The sequence below is a fragment of the Pseudophryne corroboree genome, chromosome 8 (assembly GCF_028390025.1).
Source record: "Pseudophryne corroboree isolate aPseCor3 chromosome 8, aPseCor3.hap2, whole genome shotgun sequence".
In the NCBI taxonomy this organism is placed as follows: domain Eukaryota; kingdom Metazoa; phylum Chordata; class Amphibia; order Anura; family Myobatrachidae; genus Pseudophryne; species Pseudophryne corroboree.
In genome coordinates, this window is record NC_086451.1 from 237,250,057 (window position 1) to 237,273,168 (window position 23,112).

Sequence of the window (23,112 nt, forward strand, 5' to 3'; positions counted from 1 at the left end):
GGCACACACTAGATGATTTTTTGAACAATGTGGACGAGAACGACACATCGTTAAAACAATCGTCCAGCGTGCACGCACAATATAATTTGTGATATGCGCTCCCTGGGGTCATTAACGATATCTGCTATCAGCTGAACATGCAGGTAAATGTGATGAAATTGTCAGAAACTGCATGTTTGGGGATGTTACAGGATTTGCCCTTGAACTCATTTGCTCGGGAGTTCATGGGTAAACACTGATGATATCGCTTATGAAGCATATCATCTAGTGTATACCCGACTTTAGACAAACATGCACCTAGTTTCACTCTGAAGTAAGAGAATAAGATACCATTTAGGACAGTATTATGTAAAAGGGAGAAAGGGCTGGAGAAGGCACATTTACAGGAATGGTGCAAAGTCTTTATTCTATCACACAAAAGGACTTGAATGTTTGGGTCTCATCACTATACTTATCATCTGACACATTGGGCCTAATTCAGACCTGATCGTAGATGTGCGAAAAAACGCACATCTACGATCATAATCTTTGGCATGCGGGGGGACGCCCAGCACAGGGCAAGTCCGCCCTGCATGCCGGGTCCTGCCCCCCAACCCCCCCACAGATGTGCGAAACTGACGAGCAGCTCTCTGCCTAAGCAGCCTAACTGTGAAGGCAGGCGGCTACCCACTATGTTTAGGGTCATGGAGGCTGCGTGTGACGTCACGCAGCTGCCGCTTCCCACCCCGCATATGCTGCCGAAGCGCCCTGCGACCACCTTTGCCTGTCAATCAGGCAGAGGAAATCGCACAAGTGAGATGCCATTGCATCTCACTGTGTGCGCACACACACACTTCACTGGGCTTCAGCCTGCATACTCTGCCGCTGCAGCGGGCAGGTCTGAAACAGGCCCACTGTACATAGAGCAGAGGCGTAACTCTGCAATGGGAGGCAATGGAGTCGGCTGCCGCCGGGCTCCTAGTCTTTAGGGGGGCACCTCTCCTCCCATTCCGTGTTCAATGACAACATTCAATTAAGTTAATTGACAGCCGCTGCAGTTATCTCTTCTGTGGTGGACTCCCCTCCCCCACTAGTCCCTGCACTTTACAAGTCACACCCTCTTTATTATAGATGCACATTTTAAAAGTGTCATACGCAGGATTAGAACCCACGACCTATTACACTGGAAGCAGGCACCTCCTTACTGATGGAGCTATTTGCATGAGAATTCTAACTATATGTAGATACTTCTCAGACAATTACTCGTAACTTCATATAGTTATAATTCTCATGCTTCCCATTCAGGAGCAAATAGCTCCATCAGTAAGGTGCCTGATCCCAGTGTAACAGGTCGTGGATTCTAATCCTGGGTATGACACTTGTAAAATAATTGTTAGACTAATAATCAGCATAGTGAGTTACTGAGAAGATCTATGTGTTGTGCGGCTGTACACTACATAGATCTGCCTAGTTGCAATTCTAAGTAGCTTCATATAATTAGACTCTGCAGCCTAGCTATGAGGGAGCAAATAGCTTGATCAGTAAGGCATACCTCCCAATTGTCCCGATTCCAGGGGGACAGTTCCGCTATTCGGACAAAGTCCCGCTGTTCCACCCGCGGGCAGCAATGTCCCGGGGGGGGGGGGGGGTGGGGTGGAGCAGTTGTGGGAGCCTTTGATTACCCGTTGCTCTGCTCTGCAAAGCAGCCGGTGATCACTGAATACATGCTATGCACACGGCATGTATTCAGTGCTAGGAGGGGAGCAGGGGGCTGCTCGGGGAGCGCTGGGCACACGCCTAATAGGCTGGAGAATGGTCCATTTGGTGAGACCACGCCCACTCCGATGATGCCACACCCCTCACAGCTGAGACCACACCCCTTTTCTGATCAGGTCGACACCCTCAAAGCTAAAGTTGGGAGGTATGGTATGGGGTCTGCCTTCCGTGTAACAGGAAGGCAGACCCCTTACCTAATCCTAATCCTAAAAAGAATCCTTACCTAATTCTAATCCTGTGTATGACTGCCAAGAAATGTGTGATTTAAAATAAAAGATAATGAAATGTAAATATATCTAAAAAAAAAAATCCCAGAACATACATATTTATCTATATATGGGAGGGGGCACCAATATTTATCTTGCCTCCGGGCAACTGGGACGAAGTTACGCCACTGACATAGAGTGCAGCTGCACATGAGCCAATGTACTATCTGTCCTCATAATTTAGTTTAGATAAGCTGAAGGCTGCATAAGCCTGAGGCCATATAAGCGATCAACTTTTTGTGATTGGTTGTTGAAATGACTAAGCAGTTGCTAGGCAGATCAGTTTTCCCGGTTGGTTTTTTCCTATTGGATTAGAAGGTTGTTCATCAAGATTAATAGGAGGGTCTTAGGTTAGTATATAGGTGGTGGCCATTTTCCTAGACTTCCTCTTGCCATTCATTGTATGGCCCAGGAAGGATAAGTATATCATTACTTATATAATCTGCTTATTCATCGTTATTCTTCATTGCTTATTGTCTGCAGTGCATTATACCCCCCTTTGCTCCCCCCTGTTGCTGCTGATTTTCCTGTTAGGTGCCAGCGTGTTTTTTCAGTGTCTCCCTCCCTCCAGCATGCCGCGTCCCAGGCGTTCTGCCCCTCATCCCCGCCGCCTCGTAGAGGCTGGGAGCACCCCCCGCTCCCGTTCCCCTAGTGCTGGGCCCCGGAGACTGCTTTCTCCTGCTGCGGACAGGCGGCGGGGGCGGGCAGTGACAGCCCGCTTCCCAGTCGGCCAGAGGCAGGCGGCCAGCGGCCGCTCTGCACGTGGCGCCGGGCCGCGGGAGCCGGCGCTCGCAGCAGCCCAGCCCCCTGCACGCGCTCCCTCTCACGGCGCGATGATCAGCGCCGGGCCTCCCCCGCCTTCCCCGCGGACTGCTCTCGGCGGCGGCCCGGGCGCACACGTGGTGCCGGGCGGCCGCGGCGGCGCTGCGGGAGGTGAGGGGGGGGCCAATGCACAGTCGGGGAATATGAGTCCGGGACAGCGGGGAGGGGCTCCCGCTGTCCCCGGAACAGCGCAGGACGCAGATACACCCCTCCCTAGCGTGGGGCCTAACACACCCCAGTACTTAAGTAGGAATGAGGGGTTGTTTGCTTCTGGTGTTGCTGGGGCGGGGGACGTGGCAGTCTCTGCCGCTGCGCCCGCCCCAGCTGCGGTCACATGGCAGGGTTTCCCGGAGGTGAACCCGGCGTCGGGGGCCTGCTTTAGTGGCCCCTGGTCGTCAGTCGCTCCGCCGCCTTCGGCGGCGTCCCCGTTTGTCGGGTTTCAAACCCCTCCCTCCGCCCTGCCCGGTCCATTTCAGTTAGGGTCCACGCAGGCGTCCGTCTCAGCGGCTTACATGACACCCGGCGCGGCTCTTTCGTTAGCAGCGCAGCAAGGCTTCGCGGGGAGCCAGTCCTTCCCCGGGGTTTTCCGTGGCCTCTGGCACCGGCATTCCCCTTAGCCGCCAGCATGCCCTCCATGGGCTTCACGGTTGCGTCCGGTCCACAATTTTCCCCGCACGTAACCGGCGCGGGCGCCGGCGTGCGGACCACATGGTCGGTCGGAGGCCCCCGAGTCGCGGTGCCCCTTCCGGCCTTTGCGGGCCTGCAGCCAGGGCAGTCACTGGTCGGGGGGAGTCAGGTAGCACAGGGTTGGCCTCCTCTCACGGCGCCCCCTCAGTTCCTTCCGGTGTCATCGGATGGGCGGGGGCGAGCGGCTGCCCGCCGCATACTGCGTGGCGGCCGTCTTACCCCGCGAGTTTCGGTGCCGTGAGCGGGGCTGCCTTCACGCAGTCGGTCGGGTACGCCTCGTTGGGGTTTCCCCCCCTGCAGCTTCCGGGCGGCCATCCGCCGCGGAGCGGCGGGGCGGGGCCTCCTCCTCCGCAGGTTCAACCCGTTGTTAATGATGTTTTGGTCTCCCCTGCGCCTGTTGTCCCCTCTGTTTCTCCCTCACAGGTTCCGACCAGTTCAGGGGCTACGCCCGGCGGGAGGCGAGGGTCGCGGACGACCGCAACATCGACCGGGGAGGTGCGGCCATCAGCGGAGGCGGGTGCAGCGGACGACGCGGTTCCGGGTCCTTCTAACACCGGTGAGTTAAACCTTCCTTTGCACATTACAACCGGTAGTTCCTCATCTTCTAGCAGCGTTTCGTCCGGCTCTCCGCGGCGCCCGCGTAAATTAGCTAGACTCATCGCGCGGCGAATGGCAAAGGAGGCGCATAGGGTGGCCGCGCCTGCGCCGGTGGTCCCTCCTGACCCCCCCCCGTTATGGGGAGATGGTACATTGCGCCAACACTGCAGTTACACGGGGGGTTCGCAAGCGCATGCGGGAAAAAATCCGGAAGGGGAAGTATGTAGACATATTCACCCTTACGGAGGAAATGCGACAAGGCTTTGACGCTGCCAAGAAGCCGGGTGGTATTGGGGAAAATGCGTTTCGCAATTTCCACCAGTGGCTGCGTGGCGTTTTGGTTTTCACGGCTTGCTACACGGAATCGCGGCCCTCGGAGTATGCCAACTTGGTTAAATATTTGTTTTTGGTACACGATATGTACTTAAAATCCAAGGGTCCCGCTTGGCGGGATTACGACGAGAAGTTTCGTCGCAATCAGGATGGCAACCCCATCCTGCCCGCGGGTTTTAAGGATGTTGAGGTATGGTTGGAGGTCACGCAGCAGGTCAAACCCACCCCGGACGTCACGGCCAAGAAGCCCGGGGAGGCCGGGGCGGCGGGTTCCCGCTAGACAGGAAAAGGCAAGTGCTTTGCCTACAACGACGGCAAGTGCGTCAAAGGAGCGAGTTGTCGTTGTACTCATGTAAATTGTGCGGAGCAAGTCACCCGGCCAAGGATTGCACCTCGGCGACAGGCGGTAAGCCCGCCGCTTCCGCCGAGGCCGGGGGAATTGGCAAGTAAGGCCTTCTCCCCGATTCTAGTTCCCGAGTTGCAGCGCTGGCTTAGCTTGTACCCCGATGAGGCGGCGGCATCGTTTCTCTTGGAGGGCTTTCGGCACGGTTTTCGTTTGCCCATTTCGGATTCGGTGCATGTGGTGGCGCGCCAGAATTTGAGATCGGCTCGCGAATTCCCGCAGGAGGTCCGGCGGAAAGTGGACGGGGAGATTGGCCTGGGGCGCATGGCCGGGCCCTACGCCTTTCCCCCGCTGCCCTCCTTGTGCATTTCCCCAGTAGGGGTGATGCCCAAGAAGGCCGCGGGCAAGTTTCGTTTGATACAACACTTGTCGCACCCTCCGGGATTGTCGGTCAACGACGCTATTCCGGAGGCCAAGTGCAGGGTACGTTATCAGTCTTTTGATGACGCGCTGCGCTTGGTGCGGGATTGTGGTCCGGGGGGTCTGTTGGCTAAATTGGACGTGGAGTCGGCCTTTCGCCTACTCCCGCTGCACCCAGATTCCCTCCGGTTTCTGGGTTTCAAACTAGGGGGCGAAATTTACGTGGATCGGTGTCTCCCCATGGGTTGCTCTGTCTCCTGCGCCTACTTTGAGTGCTTTAGCACATTTTTGCACTGGTGCGTCCAGACCGCCTCCGGCCAAACAGGGGGTGGCTCACTACCTGGACGACTTTCTCTTTGTGGGGCCCGGGGACAGTTCGGTTTGTGGGGACATTCTGTCGGTGGCCAGGTCGTTATTCTGCGCTTTAGGGGTGCCTGTCGCGCAAGACAAGTGCGAGGGCCCTTGCACTTGTCTTAGCTATTTAGGTATCGAAACTGACACGGTGGGGGGTTGCTGTCGCCTGCCCGAGGATAAGGTGCGGAAGCTGTTGGATTTAATTACTGACTGTTTAGGCAAACGCAGGGTTCGGCTTAAGCAGGTGCAGTCCTTGCTTGGTTCTCTCAATTTTGCGTGCCGGATTATCCCCATGGGCAGGATTTTCTGTCGCAAACTCGAGCGGGCCACTGCGGGGACGGTACGGCAGAATCACTCCGTGTACCTTTCCCGCGAGATCAGAGATGATTTGCGGATTTGGGTCTCTTTCCTGGTGTCCTTCAACAAGGAAGTGTTGTGGCCCGCTCCTTGTTGTTCCAGTAAGCAGCTGCAATTGTTCACGGATGCCTCAGGCAGTCGAGGGTTTGGCGCGTTCTTCGCTGGCGCATGGTGCGCTGCGGCTTGGCCGGCCTCTTGGGTAACGCGCGGGTTTACCAAGAACCTTCTTTTGCTGGAATTGTTCCCGATCATAGTGGCGCTTGAGTTATGGGCCGGCCGGTTCGCAAATAGGGACATTTTGTTTCTTTGCGACAACTTGGGGGTGGTACATGCGATTAATAATCAGCGTTCCTCCTCGCCGCAGGCGCTGAGACTGCTAAGGCATTTAGTGTTGGTTTGTTTGCAGCGCAATATTAATTTCAGGGCTCGCCACGTTCCTGGAGTTGACAATGGAATTGCGGATGCATTGTCCCGGTTCCAGTTTGACAAATTTAGGACGTTGGTTCCGGGAGCGGCGGCGGAGGGGTTACAGTGCCCACCTTCTGTCTAGCAGATGGTCGAGTCGGGTTAACTGCTTTAGCCAGGTGTGCTCTGGCTCCCTTCACTCTACGAGCGTATGATGCAGCCTGGCGGGATTGGTCGGTCTTTCAGAGTAGGTACGGGGTAGCAGGTGAGTCCTCGGCCGACGCCCTGTTGACCTTTGTTTGGGAACATTACCAAAACGGTAGGTCAAAAGCGGCCATGGCTACTGCCCTTGCGGGCATTTCTTTTCACTCGCGGCTCCACGGGATGACGGACCCCACGGGGTCGTTTGTCCTTTCCAGAGCGCTGAAAGGCTGGGCTAGGTTGCGCCCGGCGCCTGCGGACTCACGTAGGCCCATAACATTGCAGCTTCTAGCAGAGTTGCTGCGTGTGCTGCCTCGGATTGCGTCCTCGGAATTTGAGGTAGCATTGTTTAGTTGTGCGTATGCCCTGGCCTTTTTCGGGGCTTTCCGGGTGAGCGAGTTGGTGGCAGGCAGCAAGGCGTCCCGGGAATCAGGTTTGCTTTACGAGAATGTGCGCTTGCAGGAGGGCCTGTTGCTCTGTAGGATTGTGCGATCCAAGACAGATCAAACAGGTCGGGGTCGCTGGTTGTCCTTGGAGGCTCAGGAGGAACCGGGCGTTTGCCCGCTGCGGTTGACGCAAGAGTATGTGCGGTTGAGGCCTCCGGGGGGCAACCAGTTGCTGGTGCACGCGCAGGTTGACCCTCTGACAAAGTTTCAGTTTGCGTCTGTGTTCAAGAAATGTTTAACGGCGTTGGGCTTGCAGGAGGCGGACTTCGGTACCCATTCCTTTCGGATTGGGGCGGCTACCCATGCGGCGGCGGCAGGTTCATCACCTGCGGCTATTCGGGAGTTGGGCCGCTGGAAGTCGGCCTCCTATAGGTCCTATGTCCGTTTAGATAAGTTATAAGTGCGCCTGTTGCGCTAACCCAAAAACGTGTTTACTCGTCGGTTTTTGAACGCTTACCGTTCAGGAATCGAGGGTGTGAAGTGAATTTTTAAAATTTTTCCTCCGAGGGGGCCTAATTTCAATTGGCTGTTCTTTCAAGGTCCACGGGAGGTTTTTTGATTTTTCTCCTTCACTTGGGTTTAATTTTGTTACGTTGTGTTTATGTATGGATTATGTTTATAAGCTGATGTTAGGTTATTTTCTTTTGCAGCTGTCATCAATTTTGGAGACCAAATATGGATGGTTGGTCATTCCTATATTTTTTGGGCGGCAAAGCATCCCATGGCATCTAGGGCGACTGAGGTTTTTGGGTCCAGGCAATTGAGATGGTTAGGTGTGAGAGGTATGTTATGGGGTGATCTGTTGCGTGTCCTTTTTTTTTCGGGAGCGCCGCTGGGGTCGCCCCAGTTGTATCATCATTCATTTGGGTGGTAATGATCTAGGTCGAGTTAAAGGCATAGATTTGATCTTGTCGGTAAAGGCGGATTTGGTGGCGATCCGTTGTCACTGGCCAGGGGTCTGCATTGTTTGGTCGGAAATGGTGCCCCGTTTCCATTGGCGTGGTGCGGTGCGTTTCTCGGCGCTGGAGAAAGCACGCAAAAAGGTGAATTCGACGGTGTCTCTTTTTGTCAAGGCCATAGGCGGAGTGGCAATCAAGCATCCTCTTCTGGTGCTAAGGAACAGGCAGTTCTACAGGGACGATGGGGTTCACCTTTCTCCGGAAGGAGTGCAGTTTTTTCTGGAGGATATTTTTGGTCTTTTTCGGTAGAGCTAGTTAGTTTTCTTATTGGGTTAATGTTGTTGTTGCGGATGGCGGTGGCGGTTTGGTAAACCTTGGTGGCGGGAAGTCGCTGCCAACCAGCTGTCACACAGGCATAAGTGGTCATTGTGGGGCTCCCTCTTTAGAAGGACGGCAGGTGTGTCCTTCTCTTGCGGTTGGACATTTAGACGTTCCCCTGCGGGAACCGAACGTTTGCCAGAGAAAGAGGGGTAAGGCCAGCACAATGCGGTTTATGCGGGAAGGAGGCGGGGTATGTGTACTCCCCTCCTTGGTTTGGTGGTTTTTCATCTAGGTGACTGGTGCTGGTGTTTGGCAGCGATTTTCTGTTTGCCATCCTCCAAACTAAATTTAAATCTATATTCAAAATCAATTCTAATTCGATCACAATTATAGTTTAAAGAGTTGGTCAGCGATTAATAAACATCGTCTGACCTTTAACTCCAGCTACAGTGTCCGTGTCTTTATTTCAGTGTGTGGTGTTGTTTAATTTAGTGATAAGCTAGCTTAAAGAAAAGGTTTATGTAATCACAATAAAGTTATGAGCGGCTTAGATAAGCTGAAGGCTGCATAAGCCTGAGGCCATATAAGCGATCAACTTTTTGTGATTGGTTGTTGAAATGACTAAGCAGTTGCTAGGCAGATCAGTTTTCCCGGTTGGTTTTTTCCTATTGGATTAGAAGGTTGTTCATCAAGATTAATAGGAGGGTCTTAGGTTAGTATATAGGTGGTGGCCATTTTCCTAGACTTCCTCTTGCCATTCATTGTATGCCCGCCCGCCCTCCCAGATTTCGGCTACGTTTTTTGTTCTTGCAGTGGGCTATTAAAAGCCAGATTGGCGGGAAGTCGCTGCCAACCAGCTGTCACACAGGCATAAGTGGTCATTGTGGGGCTCCCTCTTTAGAAGGACGGCAGGTGTGTCCTTTTCTTGCGGTTGGACATTTAGACGTTCCCCTGCGGGAACCGAACGTTTGCCAGAGAAAGAGGGGTAAGGCCAGCACAATGCGGTTTATGCGGGAAGGAGGCGGGGTATGTGTACTCCCCTCCTTGGTTTGGTGGTTTTTCATCTAGGTGACTGGTGCTGGTGTTTGGCAGCGATTTTCTGTTTGCCATCCTCCAAACTAAATTTAAATCTATATTCAAAATCAATTCTAATTCGATCACAATTATAGTTTAAAGAGTTGGTCAGCGATTAATAAACATCGTCTGACCTTTAACTCCAGCTACGGTGTCCGTGTCTTTATTTCAGTGTGTGGTGTTGTTTAATTTAGTGATAAGCTAGCTTAAAGAAAAGGTTTATGTAATCACAATAAAGTTATGAGCGGCTTATTGAGGATCAACTGAATAGTATTTAAGAATAAAAAAAGAAAAGAGGATGCAGAACAATAGCAGAACTTTGTTAGACTTTGAGGTGATATTTTTAATTTTTCCAACGTGTATTTTAGGTACATGCTCCAATTGGAAAAGTAGGCAGAGAACAGGTAAAATATGCATACATATAAAAGCACTGAACTTTGTCTGGCTCATAATTACCCATAAAGGTATTATAAAGTTATAACTCTACTTTTAAAATTGGAGGTTTGGGGGGATACACTCACCAAAATATTTCTTTGCACAATTTCCTCAGATGGTTTAGGACCTTCACACCAGTTACAAAGCCTGCAGGATACATGCCGCACTACAAAACACAAAGACATTTTACAAGGTGATCAACTGTAAATTGCATTTTAAAGATCTGTACAACAATGCACAACCCTAGCATATAAATGTGCACCGGAAATTTTTCGGGTTTTGTGTTTTGGTTTTGGATTCGGTTCCGCGGCCGTGTTTTGGATTCGGACGCGTTTTGCCAAAACCTCCCTGAAAATTTTTTGTCGGATTCGGGTGTGTTTTGGATTCGGATGTTTTTTTACAGAAAACCCTCAAAAACAGCTTAAATCATAGAATTTGGGGGTCATTTTGATCCCATAGAATTATTTACCTCAATAGCCATAATTTACACTCATTTTCAGTCTATTCTAAACACCTCACAATATTATTTTTAGTCCTAAAATTTGCACCGAGGTCGCTGGATGGCTAAGCTAAGCGACACAAGTGGCCGACACAAACACCTGGCCCATCTAGGAGTGGCACTGCAGTGTCAGGCAGGATGGCACTTCAAAAAAATTGTCCCCAAACAGCACATGATGCAAAGAAAAAAAGAGGCGCACCAAGGTTGCTGTGTGACTAAGCTAAGCGACACAAGTGGCCGACACAAACACCTGGCCCATCTAGGAGTAGCACTGCAGTGTCAGACAGGATGGCACTTCAAAAAAATAGTCCCCAAACAGCACATGATGCAAAGAAAAAAAGAGGCGCACCAAGGTCGCTGTGTGACTAAGCTAAGCAACACAAGTGGCCCATCTAGGAGTGGCACTGCAGTGTCAGACAGGATGGCACTTAAAAAAATAGTCCCCAAACAGCACATGATGCAAAGAAAAATTAAAGAAAAAAGAGGTGCAAGATGGAATTGTCCTTGGGCCCTCCCACCCACCCTTATGTTGTGTAAACAGGACATGCACATGGTCACTGTCAGCAAACTGCAAAACTAAAATGCACCACAGGTATAGAATCTAGATGGATAGTATACTTGACGACACAGAGGTAGGTAGAGCAGTGGCCTTCCGTACGGGTTCACTACGGCTGGCCGGCGGTCGGGCTCCCGGCGACCAGCATCCCGGCGCCGGGAGCCCGACCGCCGGCTTACCGACAGCTTGGCGAGCGCAAATGAGCCCCTTGCGGGCTCGCTGCGCTCGCCACGCTACGGGCACGGTGGCGCGCTACGCGCGCCACACTATTTTATTCTCCCTCTATGGGGGTCGTGGACCCCCACGAGGGAAAATAATTGTCGGTATTCCGGCTGTCGGGCTCCCGGCGCCGGTATACTGAGCGCCGGGAGCCCGACCGCCGGCAAACAGAAGACCACCCCTTCCGTACCGTACTGCTATATATACTGGTGGTCACTGTCAGCAAACTGCAAAACTAAAATGCACCACAGGTATAGAATCTAGATGGATAGTATACTTGACGACACAGAGGTAGGTAGAGCAGTGGCCTTCCGTACCGTACTGCTATATATACTGGTGGTCACTGTCAGCAAACTGCAAAACTAAAATGCACCACAGGTATAGAATCTAGATGGATAGTATACTTGATGACACAGAGGTAGGTAGAGCAGTGGCCTTCCGTACCGTACTGCTATATATACTGGTGATCACTGTCAGCAAACTGCAAAACTAAAATGCACCACAGGTATAGAATCTAGATGGATAGTATACTTGACGACACAGAGGTAGGTAGAGCAGTGGCCTTCCGTACCGTACTGCTATATATACTGGTGGTTACTGTCAGCAAACTGCAAAACTAAAATGCACCACAGGTACAGAATGTAGATGGATAGTATATTTGACGACACAGAGGTAGGTAGAGCAGTCGCCTTCCGTACCGTACTGCTATATATACTGGTGGTCACTGTCAGCAAACTGCAAAACTAAAATGCACCACAGGTATAGAATCTAGATGGATAGTATACTTGACGACACAGAGGTAGGTAGAGCAGTGGCCTTCCGTACCATACTGCTATATATACTGGGGGTCACTGTCAGCAAAACTCTGCACTGTACTCCTCCTATATAATACTGCTGGTCCCCAGTCCCCACAATAAAGCAGTGTGAGCACAGATATATGCAGCACACTGAGCACAGATATGGAGCGTTTTTCAGGCAGAGAACGGATAAAACTGGTGGTCACTGATCAGCAAAACTCTGCACTGTACTCCTCCTATATAATACAGCTGCTCCCCACTCCCCACAATAAAGCAGTGTGAGCACAGATATATGCAGCACACTGAGCACAGATATGGAGCGTTTTTCAGGCAGAGAACGGATAAAACTGGTGGTCACTGATCAGCAAAACTCTGCACTGTACTCCTCCTATATAATACAGCTGCTCCCCTGTCCCCACAATTAAGCAATAAGCACAAATATTTGCAGCAACATTAATAAATGGAGAGGACGCCAGCCACGTCCTCTCCCTAACATTTCCAATGCACGAGTGAAAATGGCGGCGACGCGCGGCTCCTTATATAGAATCCGAATCTCGCGAGAATCCGACAGCGGGATGATGACGTTCGGGCGCGCTCGGGTTAACCGAGCCATACGGGAGAATCCGAGTATGCCTCGGACCCGTGTAAAATGGGTGAAGTTCGGGGGTGTTCGGTTTCCGAGGAACCGAACCCGCTCATCACTAAAAACTGTACATATGAGCAGCAGTGTGTGTAGAGGAGTGCAGCTACCATCTCTTGCTACATTAGCCTTCTGATAAAAAGAAGACATTACTTTGATGAGGACTGGATGGGCTACACTGTATACACATAACATTAAACAAAGTACATTTCATAAGAACTTTTACTCACAGGTAATCAGTGATGAGATAAAGATTGTTATAAAATAATCTCAACTGTATTCTATGATACTGGTTGTTGTATGTGAGTTTCCAAAACTCTTAGCGCTATTTTCACACTTGAAAATCTCACAGTATGTATTTTTAGTATTTAAAATAATATTTATTTGTCAGTCACTCACACATTCATATTCCAGCCTAAAAGGAAAAAAAAAATACTAGAACTACAGGTTGAGTATCCCTTATCAAAATGCTTGGGACCAGAGGTATTTTGGATATCGGATTTTCCGTAGTTTGGAATAACTGCATACCATAATGAGATATGGTGATTGGACCCAAGTCTAAGCACAGAATGCATTTATGTTTCATATACACCTTATACACACAGCCTGAAGGTAATTTTAGCCAATATTTTTTATAATTTTGTGCATTAAACAAAGTGTGTGTACATACACACAATTCATTTATGTTTCATATACACCTTATACACACAGCCTGAAGGTCCTTTAATACAATATGTTTAATAACTTTGTGTATTAAACAAAGTTTGTGTACATTGAGCCATCAGAAACAAAGGTTTCACTATATCACTCTCACTCAAAAAAAATTCCGTATTTCGGAATATTTGGATATGGGATACTCAACCTGTATTAACATTTAAAATCTGGAATCATTGGTCAATAGTTGAATTGTGGATGTTGACATTTTGAACATGTAGACATACTGAATGGCGACATTCTGAACACGTAGACATTATGGTGTCAACATAGTGAATGTCAGCATTCTACATGATTGTTGACATTTCATAACCAACACAACACAATGCTCAATCATTTAACTACTGACAGGTTGAAGGGTAGGGTGGTGGTTCCTCAAGTCATATAGGGGTGTGTTCAATTGTAGTCAGAAACTGCCATCTTTTCGGAAAGACGGCAGTTTCCGACTTTTTTAGGTCGGCAACTGTTCAGACCTATTCAATCCCCCCTGCCATTTTTCCTACAAGTCAGATATTCCGACTTGTCGGAAAACACGTGGATTGGACGTGTTTTGTCGGAAGCGCGGCCAAAACCGACAGGTTTTAGCCCCGTTTCCGACAATGTCAATCCGACTTTAAAAAAAGTCGAATTGGCATTGTCGGGAACAGCCAAATCCGACAGGAATACTGATTGAATACTGAGATGTCGGATCCTTTCCGTCAGAAAGGATCCGACATCAGTTGAATATGCCCCATAGTGGTGATCAAGAATACAATTTCTACTTGATATAGAAAGAAATGCAAAAAGTACTTTGTGTGTAATTCTGAAAGTTGGTTATATTACAGTTAAAGGCACAATTATGGATTACAGCAGAGATTCACAAATTAAATCCTCAAGGCACCCTAATGGTCCAGGTTTTAAAGATATCCATGGCTCATCACAAATGGTTAAGTCAAATTGACTTATGTACTAATTAAATCACCTGTGGCCAAGCATGAACATACTTAAAACCTGAACCATTAGGGTGCCGTGAGGACCGCGATTGGGGACCTCTGAATTACGGTAATAATTCTCTGTATCTCAGTTATCATACTTCTGCATGCCATCATTAGGAAGTATTTCTGATCACCTCCTGACAGATTTCCTATCTTCTTGAGAAAACCTTGAAGATGAAATATTGAGGTACTGTGATACCCTACTGGTGCTGTGGTAAACTTACTTGGAGTACGTGAATGCAGTGTGGGTATGGCATCTACATATAGCAGGACCCCCCAATAGCTGTTCCAATGTATAGATAGACAGTTAACAGGTAAAATGTAAACAGTGATTAAGGTTGACAGGTACAAAAGGTTGAAATGACAATGGGTAACACACATATGATCTACACAAGTTTTTTGGGGTTTTTCACATATTTTTTTAACTTTTGCTTGTTTACCATCCACGTGGACTACGATTGGCAACAGTAACCTGCCCGAAGCGTGGTGAGCGAAGCTAATCTGCGAGGGTACTGTATGTACGTTTGCAATAATTGTCATCACATATGCTGAAACAGAGAAAATGACACCCAAAAAACGTAATAAACATGTAAAAAAAAATTATGTCAACGATCTCCATGTCGACTTTTTGTACCTGTGGACCTTTTCTACTATCTACTTTTTCCATGTTGACCCTGTTGACCTAATGCACGTCGACCATATGGGATCGATGTAATGACTGTCTATCTAAATACTGTAGATCTTCTATACCACAGCCCTCAAATACACAGGTAGGTAGCACAAAGTAACTGATGAAGGGAACTCATAAGAACAACAGGTTCGCCAACTTCCACAAGCACAATACTTGCAGCAGATGGTAAATGCTGTATATTTTAAGCTTGACAGTGCAAAAGGTTAGTTACAGTTTCCACTCTACACGAACACCTCTAGCACAGTCTTGCACATAAGACACAGTGACTCAGTAAAATGGCATATCAGTCCATCAAATACACCATACAGCATACAAGGGACTCCAGACTCGAAATTCATTGCACATCATTTTAATCAACATGGGAGACTCCTAACGTGCAGCAAATCCAATAACACAGGGACCTTCTCCTCTTCCATTACCCCATATACACCTTCTTCAGGCATAAAGACGTCCCAATATATACGGAGACTCTGGGCCTGATTCGGATTTGTACACAATCCAATGGTTGGGAGTCTGTGAAGTGCAAGACCCGTCCTGAATATGTCCCAAATGGGTCCTGCGATATCCCTCACATTCTCCAATTAGCGTTTGGGGTGGGGTGGGTTAGTGTTCGGGTCTGTTTTACAAAACGGGGACATGTCACCCATGTTTTGTAGGCGTGCTGGGCCCTGTATGCAGACTTCCTGGATTCGGCTTGCCAATTTCCATTGGCCAGTCTGAGTAAGCTTTGGCTTATGCAGGCTTGCGGAGTGCTATGACCATAGCATCAGTGATCCAATGCTGCATCTCCAGATGCAGCACTTGGATCGCATATGCATGCAGGAGGCGTCTCCTGTTGCATTAGTTTGTATGGTATTGCATAACCCCTTCCGTGTGGCTATGAATCAGACCCTGTATTGCTATTACACATACTGCTGTGATGTGCTGGCAACTTTATGCAGACCTTTAACTCTTTCACTGCTGGGCTCTTTTACTTTAGCATATGGCTGCTCATGACTGTCCTATAGCTATGATGCCATCTTGCAACAACACCTCCCTTACTATGGGGCAGTGTTGTAACAAGGGGGGTGCAAGTGGGACATGTGCCCTGGGCGCCATGGCAGAGGGGCGTGCCGTCGACCAAGGCAGTGTCCTTCCTGGCAGAGAGAGGCAGCAGGAGGCAGTCCGGCTGGAGGAGACGAGGTAGATCATCCCCTTTTCTCCCCACTCCTCCAAGTTGTGGGCTGGGTCAGTATGATTTGAGTAGGAGGGCCGCAGGCATGTATTGCATGCACATGCCTGCAGCCATCAGGGACTCAGCGCTCCACTTCCCTCTCAACACGGCCACTGCCACCTCAGCCCACAATGCGCTGGGCCCATCAGCAATCAAGAAATCCTCGCAGGATCCGGGTGAGTAAACATTTTTTTCTTTTATTGCCCTGGGCACCAGATCCACTAGTTACACCCCTGCTATGGGGCACTTCTCAGGTGCTATTGAACAGGGATCCAGCGTTACAGATCATATGGAGTCACCCTCTCACACACGGGGGTCTCTTCACAGGAAATTTACTGTATCACCGATCTTCTGCATGGACAAGGCAGCACTCCCCCTCAGATCCTCTGCAGGGAACTCTCTCTCCTGCTTCTGTGACTTCCTCATTATAAGGGATCCCTTGTCTACAAGGTTCTCTTGTCTATAGGGTCCTCCCCTTCTTATAAAATGGTCAACTTGAAACTTCATGAATAGGCCCCTTGTGCAGGGGCTTCCCCTTCTCTTATATGGAGGTAACTTATGGTGGGCCTGGGGCAGTTGAGAGCCTGTCCAGGCCCAGGTACTTTTCAGGGGGTGTGGCCTAAACACAGTAGGCTTGGCCATGCACCCTTAGAAAAAAAAAATACAGAAAAAAATTGTATTTTAAGTGCCTTCCTGGCCACTCTGCTGCCCAGCACATAGCAGCGTGTGCTGGGCTGTGGAGAAGAGCTGCAGCTAGGTAAGGGGGAGGGGGCCTGGGCCCCTCCATCAGACCTGGGCCCGGGTAATTTGTTCCCTTTCCCCTCCTCTCTCTACACTACTGGGTGGGCCCATACCTTACAGAGAGTTTCCCCCCTTTTTCACACAGATGTGCTAAACAGGGGGTAATATAATATATACAAAAAGACAGTACTTGTGAATATGTGGTATTTAATTATTGAAATAAAGGTTACAAAAATAACAATAATAGTACATAAACTAATGATACTGTAAAAATAAAACACATACAAAATGATTGATATACCTAAATAAAGAATCATTAAAATATTAATATCACTCCTGCAAGGTACTAAATTTTCAAACTTTTGTGTTCACATTATCAAAACTAATTATCATAGTCTTCATTCAGGGGCACAAATCCAGATGCCAATGTTTGTTAGTAGCCAGATAAGCAGAAAAATAGGATTTTAATTATCTGCCGGTAAATCCTTTTCTTGTAGTCCGTAGAGGATGCTGGGGTCCATTTTAGTACCATGGGGTATAGCCAATGTGAACTGGCTCATCCCTCTATGCCCCTCCGCCAGACCTCAGTATAGGAACTGTGCCTGAGGAGACGGACATTCTCGAGAGAGGAATTACTATTTAAACTTGTGGCGAGATTCACACCAGCTCACACCATCCATAAACAACATGTCGGCTACCATGGCCTTTAACATAAGTCATGCCAACCAGCATGCATAACGCAACAGCTGTTAACATCTGAACACATGAAAAAATGTGCAAAAAGATAAACGTAATCAGCAGGAAAAATGAGCACTGGGCGGGCGCCCAGCATCCTCTACGGACTACGAGAAAAGGATTTACCGGCAGATAATTAAAATCCTATTTTCTCTTACATCCTAGAGGATGCTGGGGTCCATTTTAGTACCATGGGGATGTACCAAAGCTCCCAGTACGGGTGGGAAAGTGCTAATGTTCCTGCAGAACTGACTGACCAAATTGAAGGTCGTCAGCAGCCAAGGTGTCAAACTTATAAAACTTAGCAAACGTGTTTGCACCTGACCAAGTAGCAGCTCGGCAGATTTGTAAAGCCAAGACACCCCGGCCAGCCCCCAGGATGAACCCACCTTCCTTGTAGAGTGGGCTTTTACCGAAGTCGGTAATGGCAATCCTGCCGTAGAATGAGCGTGCTGAATGGTACCCCTGATCCAGCGTGCAATAGTCTGCTTAGAAGCAGGACCCCCAATCTTGTTGGGGTCATAGAGGACAAACAAAGATTCTGTTTTCCTTATCCTAGCCGTTCTTGCAACATAAATCCTCAACGCTCTGACGATATCCAAGGATTATGAGATGGCTGAGGTGTCAGAAGCCACTGGCACCACCACTGGTTGGTTGATATGAAAAGAAGACACAACCTTGCTGACGTGTTCTCAGTTCAGCCCTACCTTCATAAAATATTAAGTAAGGACTCTTGTGTGAGAGAGCACCTAACTCAGACACCCGTCTGCTGAGGCCAAGGCCAATAGCATGACCACTTTCCAAGTGAGAAACTTCAACTCTACGTCTTGTAGAGGCTCAAACCAGTCCGATTTAAGGAACTGCAACACCACATTAAGATCCCATGGTGCCGCAGGAGGCACAAAGGGAGGTTGGATGCGCAGAACCCCCTTTACGAACGTCTGGACCTCAGGAAGAGAAGCCAATTGTTTTTGAAAGAAAACTGACAAGGCCAAAATCTGAACCTTGATAGATCCTAATCTCAATCCAGCATCCACACCCGCCTGTAGAAATAGGAGAAGGCGTCCTAATTGAAACTCCACCGCAGGAGACTTCTTGGATTCACACCAAGATACGTATTTTCTCCAAATACAATGGTAATGTTTGGACATTACCCCTTTCCTGGCCAGAATAAGTGTGGGAATGACTTCATTGGGAACACCCTTACGGGCTAGGATCTGGTGCTCAACAGCCATGCCGTCAAACGCAGCCGCGGTAAGTCTTGATAAACAAACAGCCCCTGCTGAAGCAGGTCCTCGCGAAGAGGAAGAGGCCGAGGATCTTCCAGTAATAACTCCTGAAGATCTGGATACCAGGCCCTCCTTGGCCAGTCTGGAGTGTCACAATCCTGACTGTAGGTTTCATATTTGGTGACTTACCCCTACCATCTGTCCCGGATCCTGTGTCTTTTTACTCACTGAGTTAAACAGCTTGTCAGCACTATGAGTTTTCCTGAGTTCTCTGCCTGAAAGGTAATAGTTAATTAGCTCCACCTGTGGTGATCTCCTGTGTGAGGCTGAATTCAGTAATATGAAGTTCAGGCTTCAGTGTTCTCTCGGCCTGCTAGGCCTCATTCTACATCACAGCCTAGTCTGGAGTAGTCACATGACAGTGACTGTTCACCTGATCCAGAGTTGTCCAATCCTCTGCCAGCCTGAGACTCTCTGCATCACCTAATCCTGCTTACCAATCACCAAGAACCAGGAAGTATAAGTTTGGAGGCTGAGTTAGAAACTGGGCCAGTTCCTTGTGTCACACACAGCTCTGTGTGAGTCTTAAAGCTGAGCTCACTAAAGGTAACCTTTGTACCTAAGTTCCTGTGGAAACTGTTCCCTTGTTACTCTGTTTGGTTTACTTTTGTGTTGCCACTGATGATCACTATTTCCACGAGTCTCAAAGTAAAGGCACAGCTGCAGTGGTTCATCTTAAAGGCACAGTATTATATTCCATAGTCTCAACTGAAAACCACAGCTGCCGTGGTTCATCTTTACTGCTGTTGTAGTTGTGATCTCCAGAGCTCCCGTATCCCTGCAGCATCTCCGTGCCTCAGCATCTCTGTGCCTCAGCATCTCCGCGCCTCAGTACCTCAGTGCCTCAGCACCTCAGTACCTCAGTACCTCAGTGCATCAGCACCTCCGTTCCTCAGTATCTCCGTGCCTCAGTACCTCAGTGCCTCAGCACCTCAGTGCCTCAGTATCTCCGTGCCTCAGCATCTCTGTGCCTCATCATCTCCGTGCCTCAGCACCTCCGTGCTTCCAGCATCTCCGTGTCTCAGCACCTCGTGCCTCCAGTACCTCCGTGCCTCAGCGCCTCCGTGCTTCCAGCACCTCGTGCCTCAGCACCCCCGTGCCTCAGCACCTCGTGTCTCCAGCGTCTCCGTGCTTCAGCATCTCCGTGCTTCCGGCATCTCAGTGCCTCCAAGCACCTCAGTGCCTCCAAGCACCTCAGTGCCTCCAAGCACCCTAGTGTCTCTACGCACCCCAGTGTCTCTACGCACCCCAGTGTCTCTACGCACCCCAGTGTCTCCAAGCACTTCCGTGCCTCCTAGCACCTCAGTGTCTCCAAGCATCCAGTGCACTTTAGCGCAGTTGTACCTGGTATTCTTCACTGATTCATCAGCGCCTTTCCAGTTCTGTCTTTCAGGAGACCTTCAGCGTTCACACGTGCCCCCTGTCTGCTGACCTAATCCTGCATGGGGAGAACCTAGATTCGGCCATCTCTGCTGCGGTTCCTCTTCCCAGTCACCGGAAGAAGCCCCGAGTCCACAACACTCCCAAACCAGGTCAGTGGTAGTATTCATATAATTCTCCAGTCGCCCGCACAGACTTCACTAACACCGGGTTCACAAAACCTCAGTCATGACATGGAGCAATGAGAATTGCTCAAACTCTTGTTCTTCTGATGATCTTGAGAACCTTTGGAACAAGTGGAAGTGGAGGGAACAGATACACCGACTGAAACACCCACTGGGTCACCAGTGCATCCACTGCTATTGCTTGTGGGTCTCTCGACCTGGAACAACATGTCGGAAGATTCTTGTTGAGACGAGATGCCCTCATGTCCACTTGAGGAACGCCCCAATGACTTGTTACCTCCGCAAAGACTTCTGGTTGGAGGCCCCATTCTCCTGGATGGAGATCGTGTCTGTTGAGGAAGTCTGCTTCCAGGTTTTCCACTCCCGGAATAAAAATTGCAGACAGAGCTTTTGCATGTCTTTCTGCCCAGAGGAGTATCTTTGTCACCTCTGCCATTGCCGCCCTGCTTTTTGTTCCACCTTGACGGTTTATGTAAGCTACTGCCGTTACATTGTCTGACTGAATCTGTATGGGACGACCTTGAAGAAGGTGTGCCGCTTGATGAAGGCTGTTGTACACAGCTCTCAACTCCAGAATGTTTATGTGAAGGCGAGTTTCTTGACTTGACCATCTTCCTTGGAAGCTTTCTCCTTGCGTGACTGCTCCCCATCCTCGGAGACTTGCATCCGTGGTCACCAGTATCCAGGCCTGAATCCCGAACCTGCATCCCTCCAGGAGGTCAGAAATTTGTAGCCATCACAGGAGCGAAATTCTGGCTTTCGCTGACAAGATTATCCTTTGATGCATGTGGAGATGCGACCCTGACCACTTGTCCAGTAGGTCCCACTGGAAGACCCTGGCATGGAACCAGCCATATTGTAGCGCCTCGTAAGCTGATACCATTTTCCCCAACAGGCGAATGCACTGATGAATTGATACTGTCCTTGGTCTCAAAAGTTGTTTGACCATGCTCTGGATCTCCTGAGCCTTTTCCACCGGTAGAAATATTCTCTGTACCTCGGTGTCCAGTATCATTCCCAAAAATGATAATCTCATTGTTGGTTCCAACTGGGATTTTGGAAAGTTGATGATCCAACCGTGCTGTTGAAGCACCTTCAGGGATAATGCTATGTTCTGGAGTAGCTTGTCCCTGGATCTCGCTTTTATGAGGAGATCGTCCATCTGGAATTGGCAGTGGCAATCCTGAACCGCAAACCTCAGATATGCTTGATGTGGCTGGTAAATGGGGACATGCAAGTAAGCATCCTTGATGTCCACTGACACCAGAAATTCCTTTTCTTCCAAGCTGGAAATCACTGCTCTCAAGGATTCCATCTTGAATTTGAATCTTTTCAAATAAAGATTCAGAGATTTTAGGTTTAAAATCGGTCTGACCGAGCCATCCGGCTTCGGTACCACAAACAGGCTTGAATAAAAGCATTGGTTCCTTTGTTCGGCAGGAACCAAGGCAATTACTTTGTCTTGACACAATTTGTGTATTGCGTTCAGGACATTTGTGCTGTCTTGAGCAGAAACTGGCAAGGCTGATTGGAAAAATCGGCATGGGGGAAGGTCTTGAAATTCCAACTTGTAACCTTGGGATATTATCCGTAAAATCCAAGGATCCAGGTCTGAGCGAAGCCAGACCTGGCTGAAAAATAGTAGACGTGCCCCTACCCGATCGCACTCCCGCAGAGGAGCCCCAGCGTCATGCTGTGGCTTTTGCAGAAGTAGTTGCTGACTTCTGCTCCTGGGAGCCTGAGGGTGTTGTAGGTTTTCTACCTTTTCCTCTCCCCTTTCCTGTGAAAAAAGGGGTAGTTTTAGCTTTTTTGTACTTGTTGGGCCGAAAGGACTGCATAGTTTGAGAATGATATACTTTTTTAGCCGGCAGCTGCCGACGGCAGAAATGCTGACTTGCCAGATGTAGTAGTTGATATCATGGCATCTAGTTCCTCTCCAAAGAGGGCCTCACCATTGTAAGGGAGCGCCTCAATATTTCTTTTGGATTCTGCGTCAGCATTCCATTGACGGATCCAGAGCACCCTGCGGGCTGAAATCACCATAGCAGAGGCCCGTGAGCCCAGTAAGCCTACGTTCTTCATAGCCTCAACCAAGTAACCTGCAGAGCCTTTGATATGACCTAGAATTTGCAGCATGTCATTTTTATCGACCGTGTCAATATTAACAATCAAGTTATTTGCCCACTTTTCAACTGCGTTACCTACCCACGCAGAAGCAATTGTGGGCCTGAGTAATGTACCCGTAGCAACATAGATGAACTTTAAAGTCGTCTCTAATTTGTGGTCAGCAGGTTCTTTTAATGAAGCTGACCCCGGGGCAGGTAAAGTGATTTTCTTTGACAACCTAGATACTGAGGTGTCTATCATTGGGGGTGACTCCCACTTACGCCTCTTCAGGGAAAGGGTATGCTACCCGCAACCTTTTAGGGATAGCAAATTTCTTTTCCGGGTTAGCTCAGGATTCCTAAAAAAAGGTATTTAAGTCCTTAGACGGAGGAAAAGTCACCACCTGTTTTTAATTTAATTTAAAATAATCTTTTTCCTCAGGTGGAGGTGTTGTGTCAGGAAATTCCAACACCTCTTTTATAGCGACTATCATACATTGAATGCTGTTCGCCAGTTTGGGAACTACCCCCCTCAAATCCCCAGTGTCGACGTCAGTGTCGGAATCTGTGTCAGTGTCCCTTTGCATAATTTGGGCCAGGGATCTTTTCTGGGAACTGGAGGGGTCCCGAGTGGATGTTGTAGGTGAATCAGCAAATAA

The 23,112-nt window shown here is 49.1% G+C and overlaps 1 protein-coding gene across 3 annotated transcripts in view; it reads right to left on the bottom strand.

The window, feature by feature from the left end:
- TEX11 (testis expressed 11) overlaps positions 1 to 23,112 on the bottom strand; it is a 1,490,225-nt gene that overhangs the window by 1,253,794 nt on the left and 213,319 nt on the right. For all 3 annotated transcript variants that reach the window (XM_063937124.1, XM_063937125.1, XM_063937123.1), the window contains exon 5: positions 9,802 to 9,881. In XM_063937124.1, the coding sequence (XP_063793194.1) occupies positions 9,802 to 9,881 (80 nt within the window). The remainder of the gene's footprint in view (positions 1 to 9,801; positions 9,882 to 23,112) is intronic.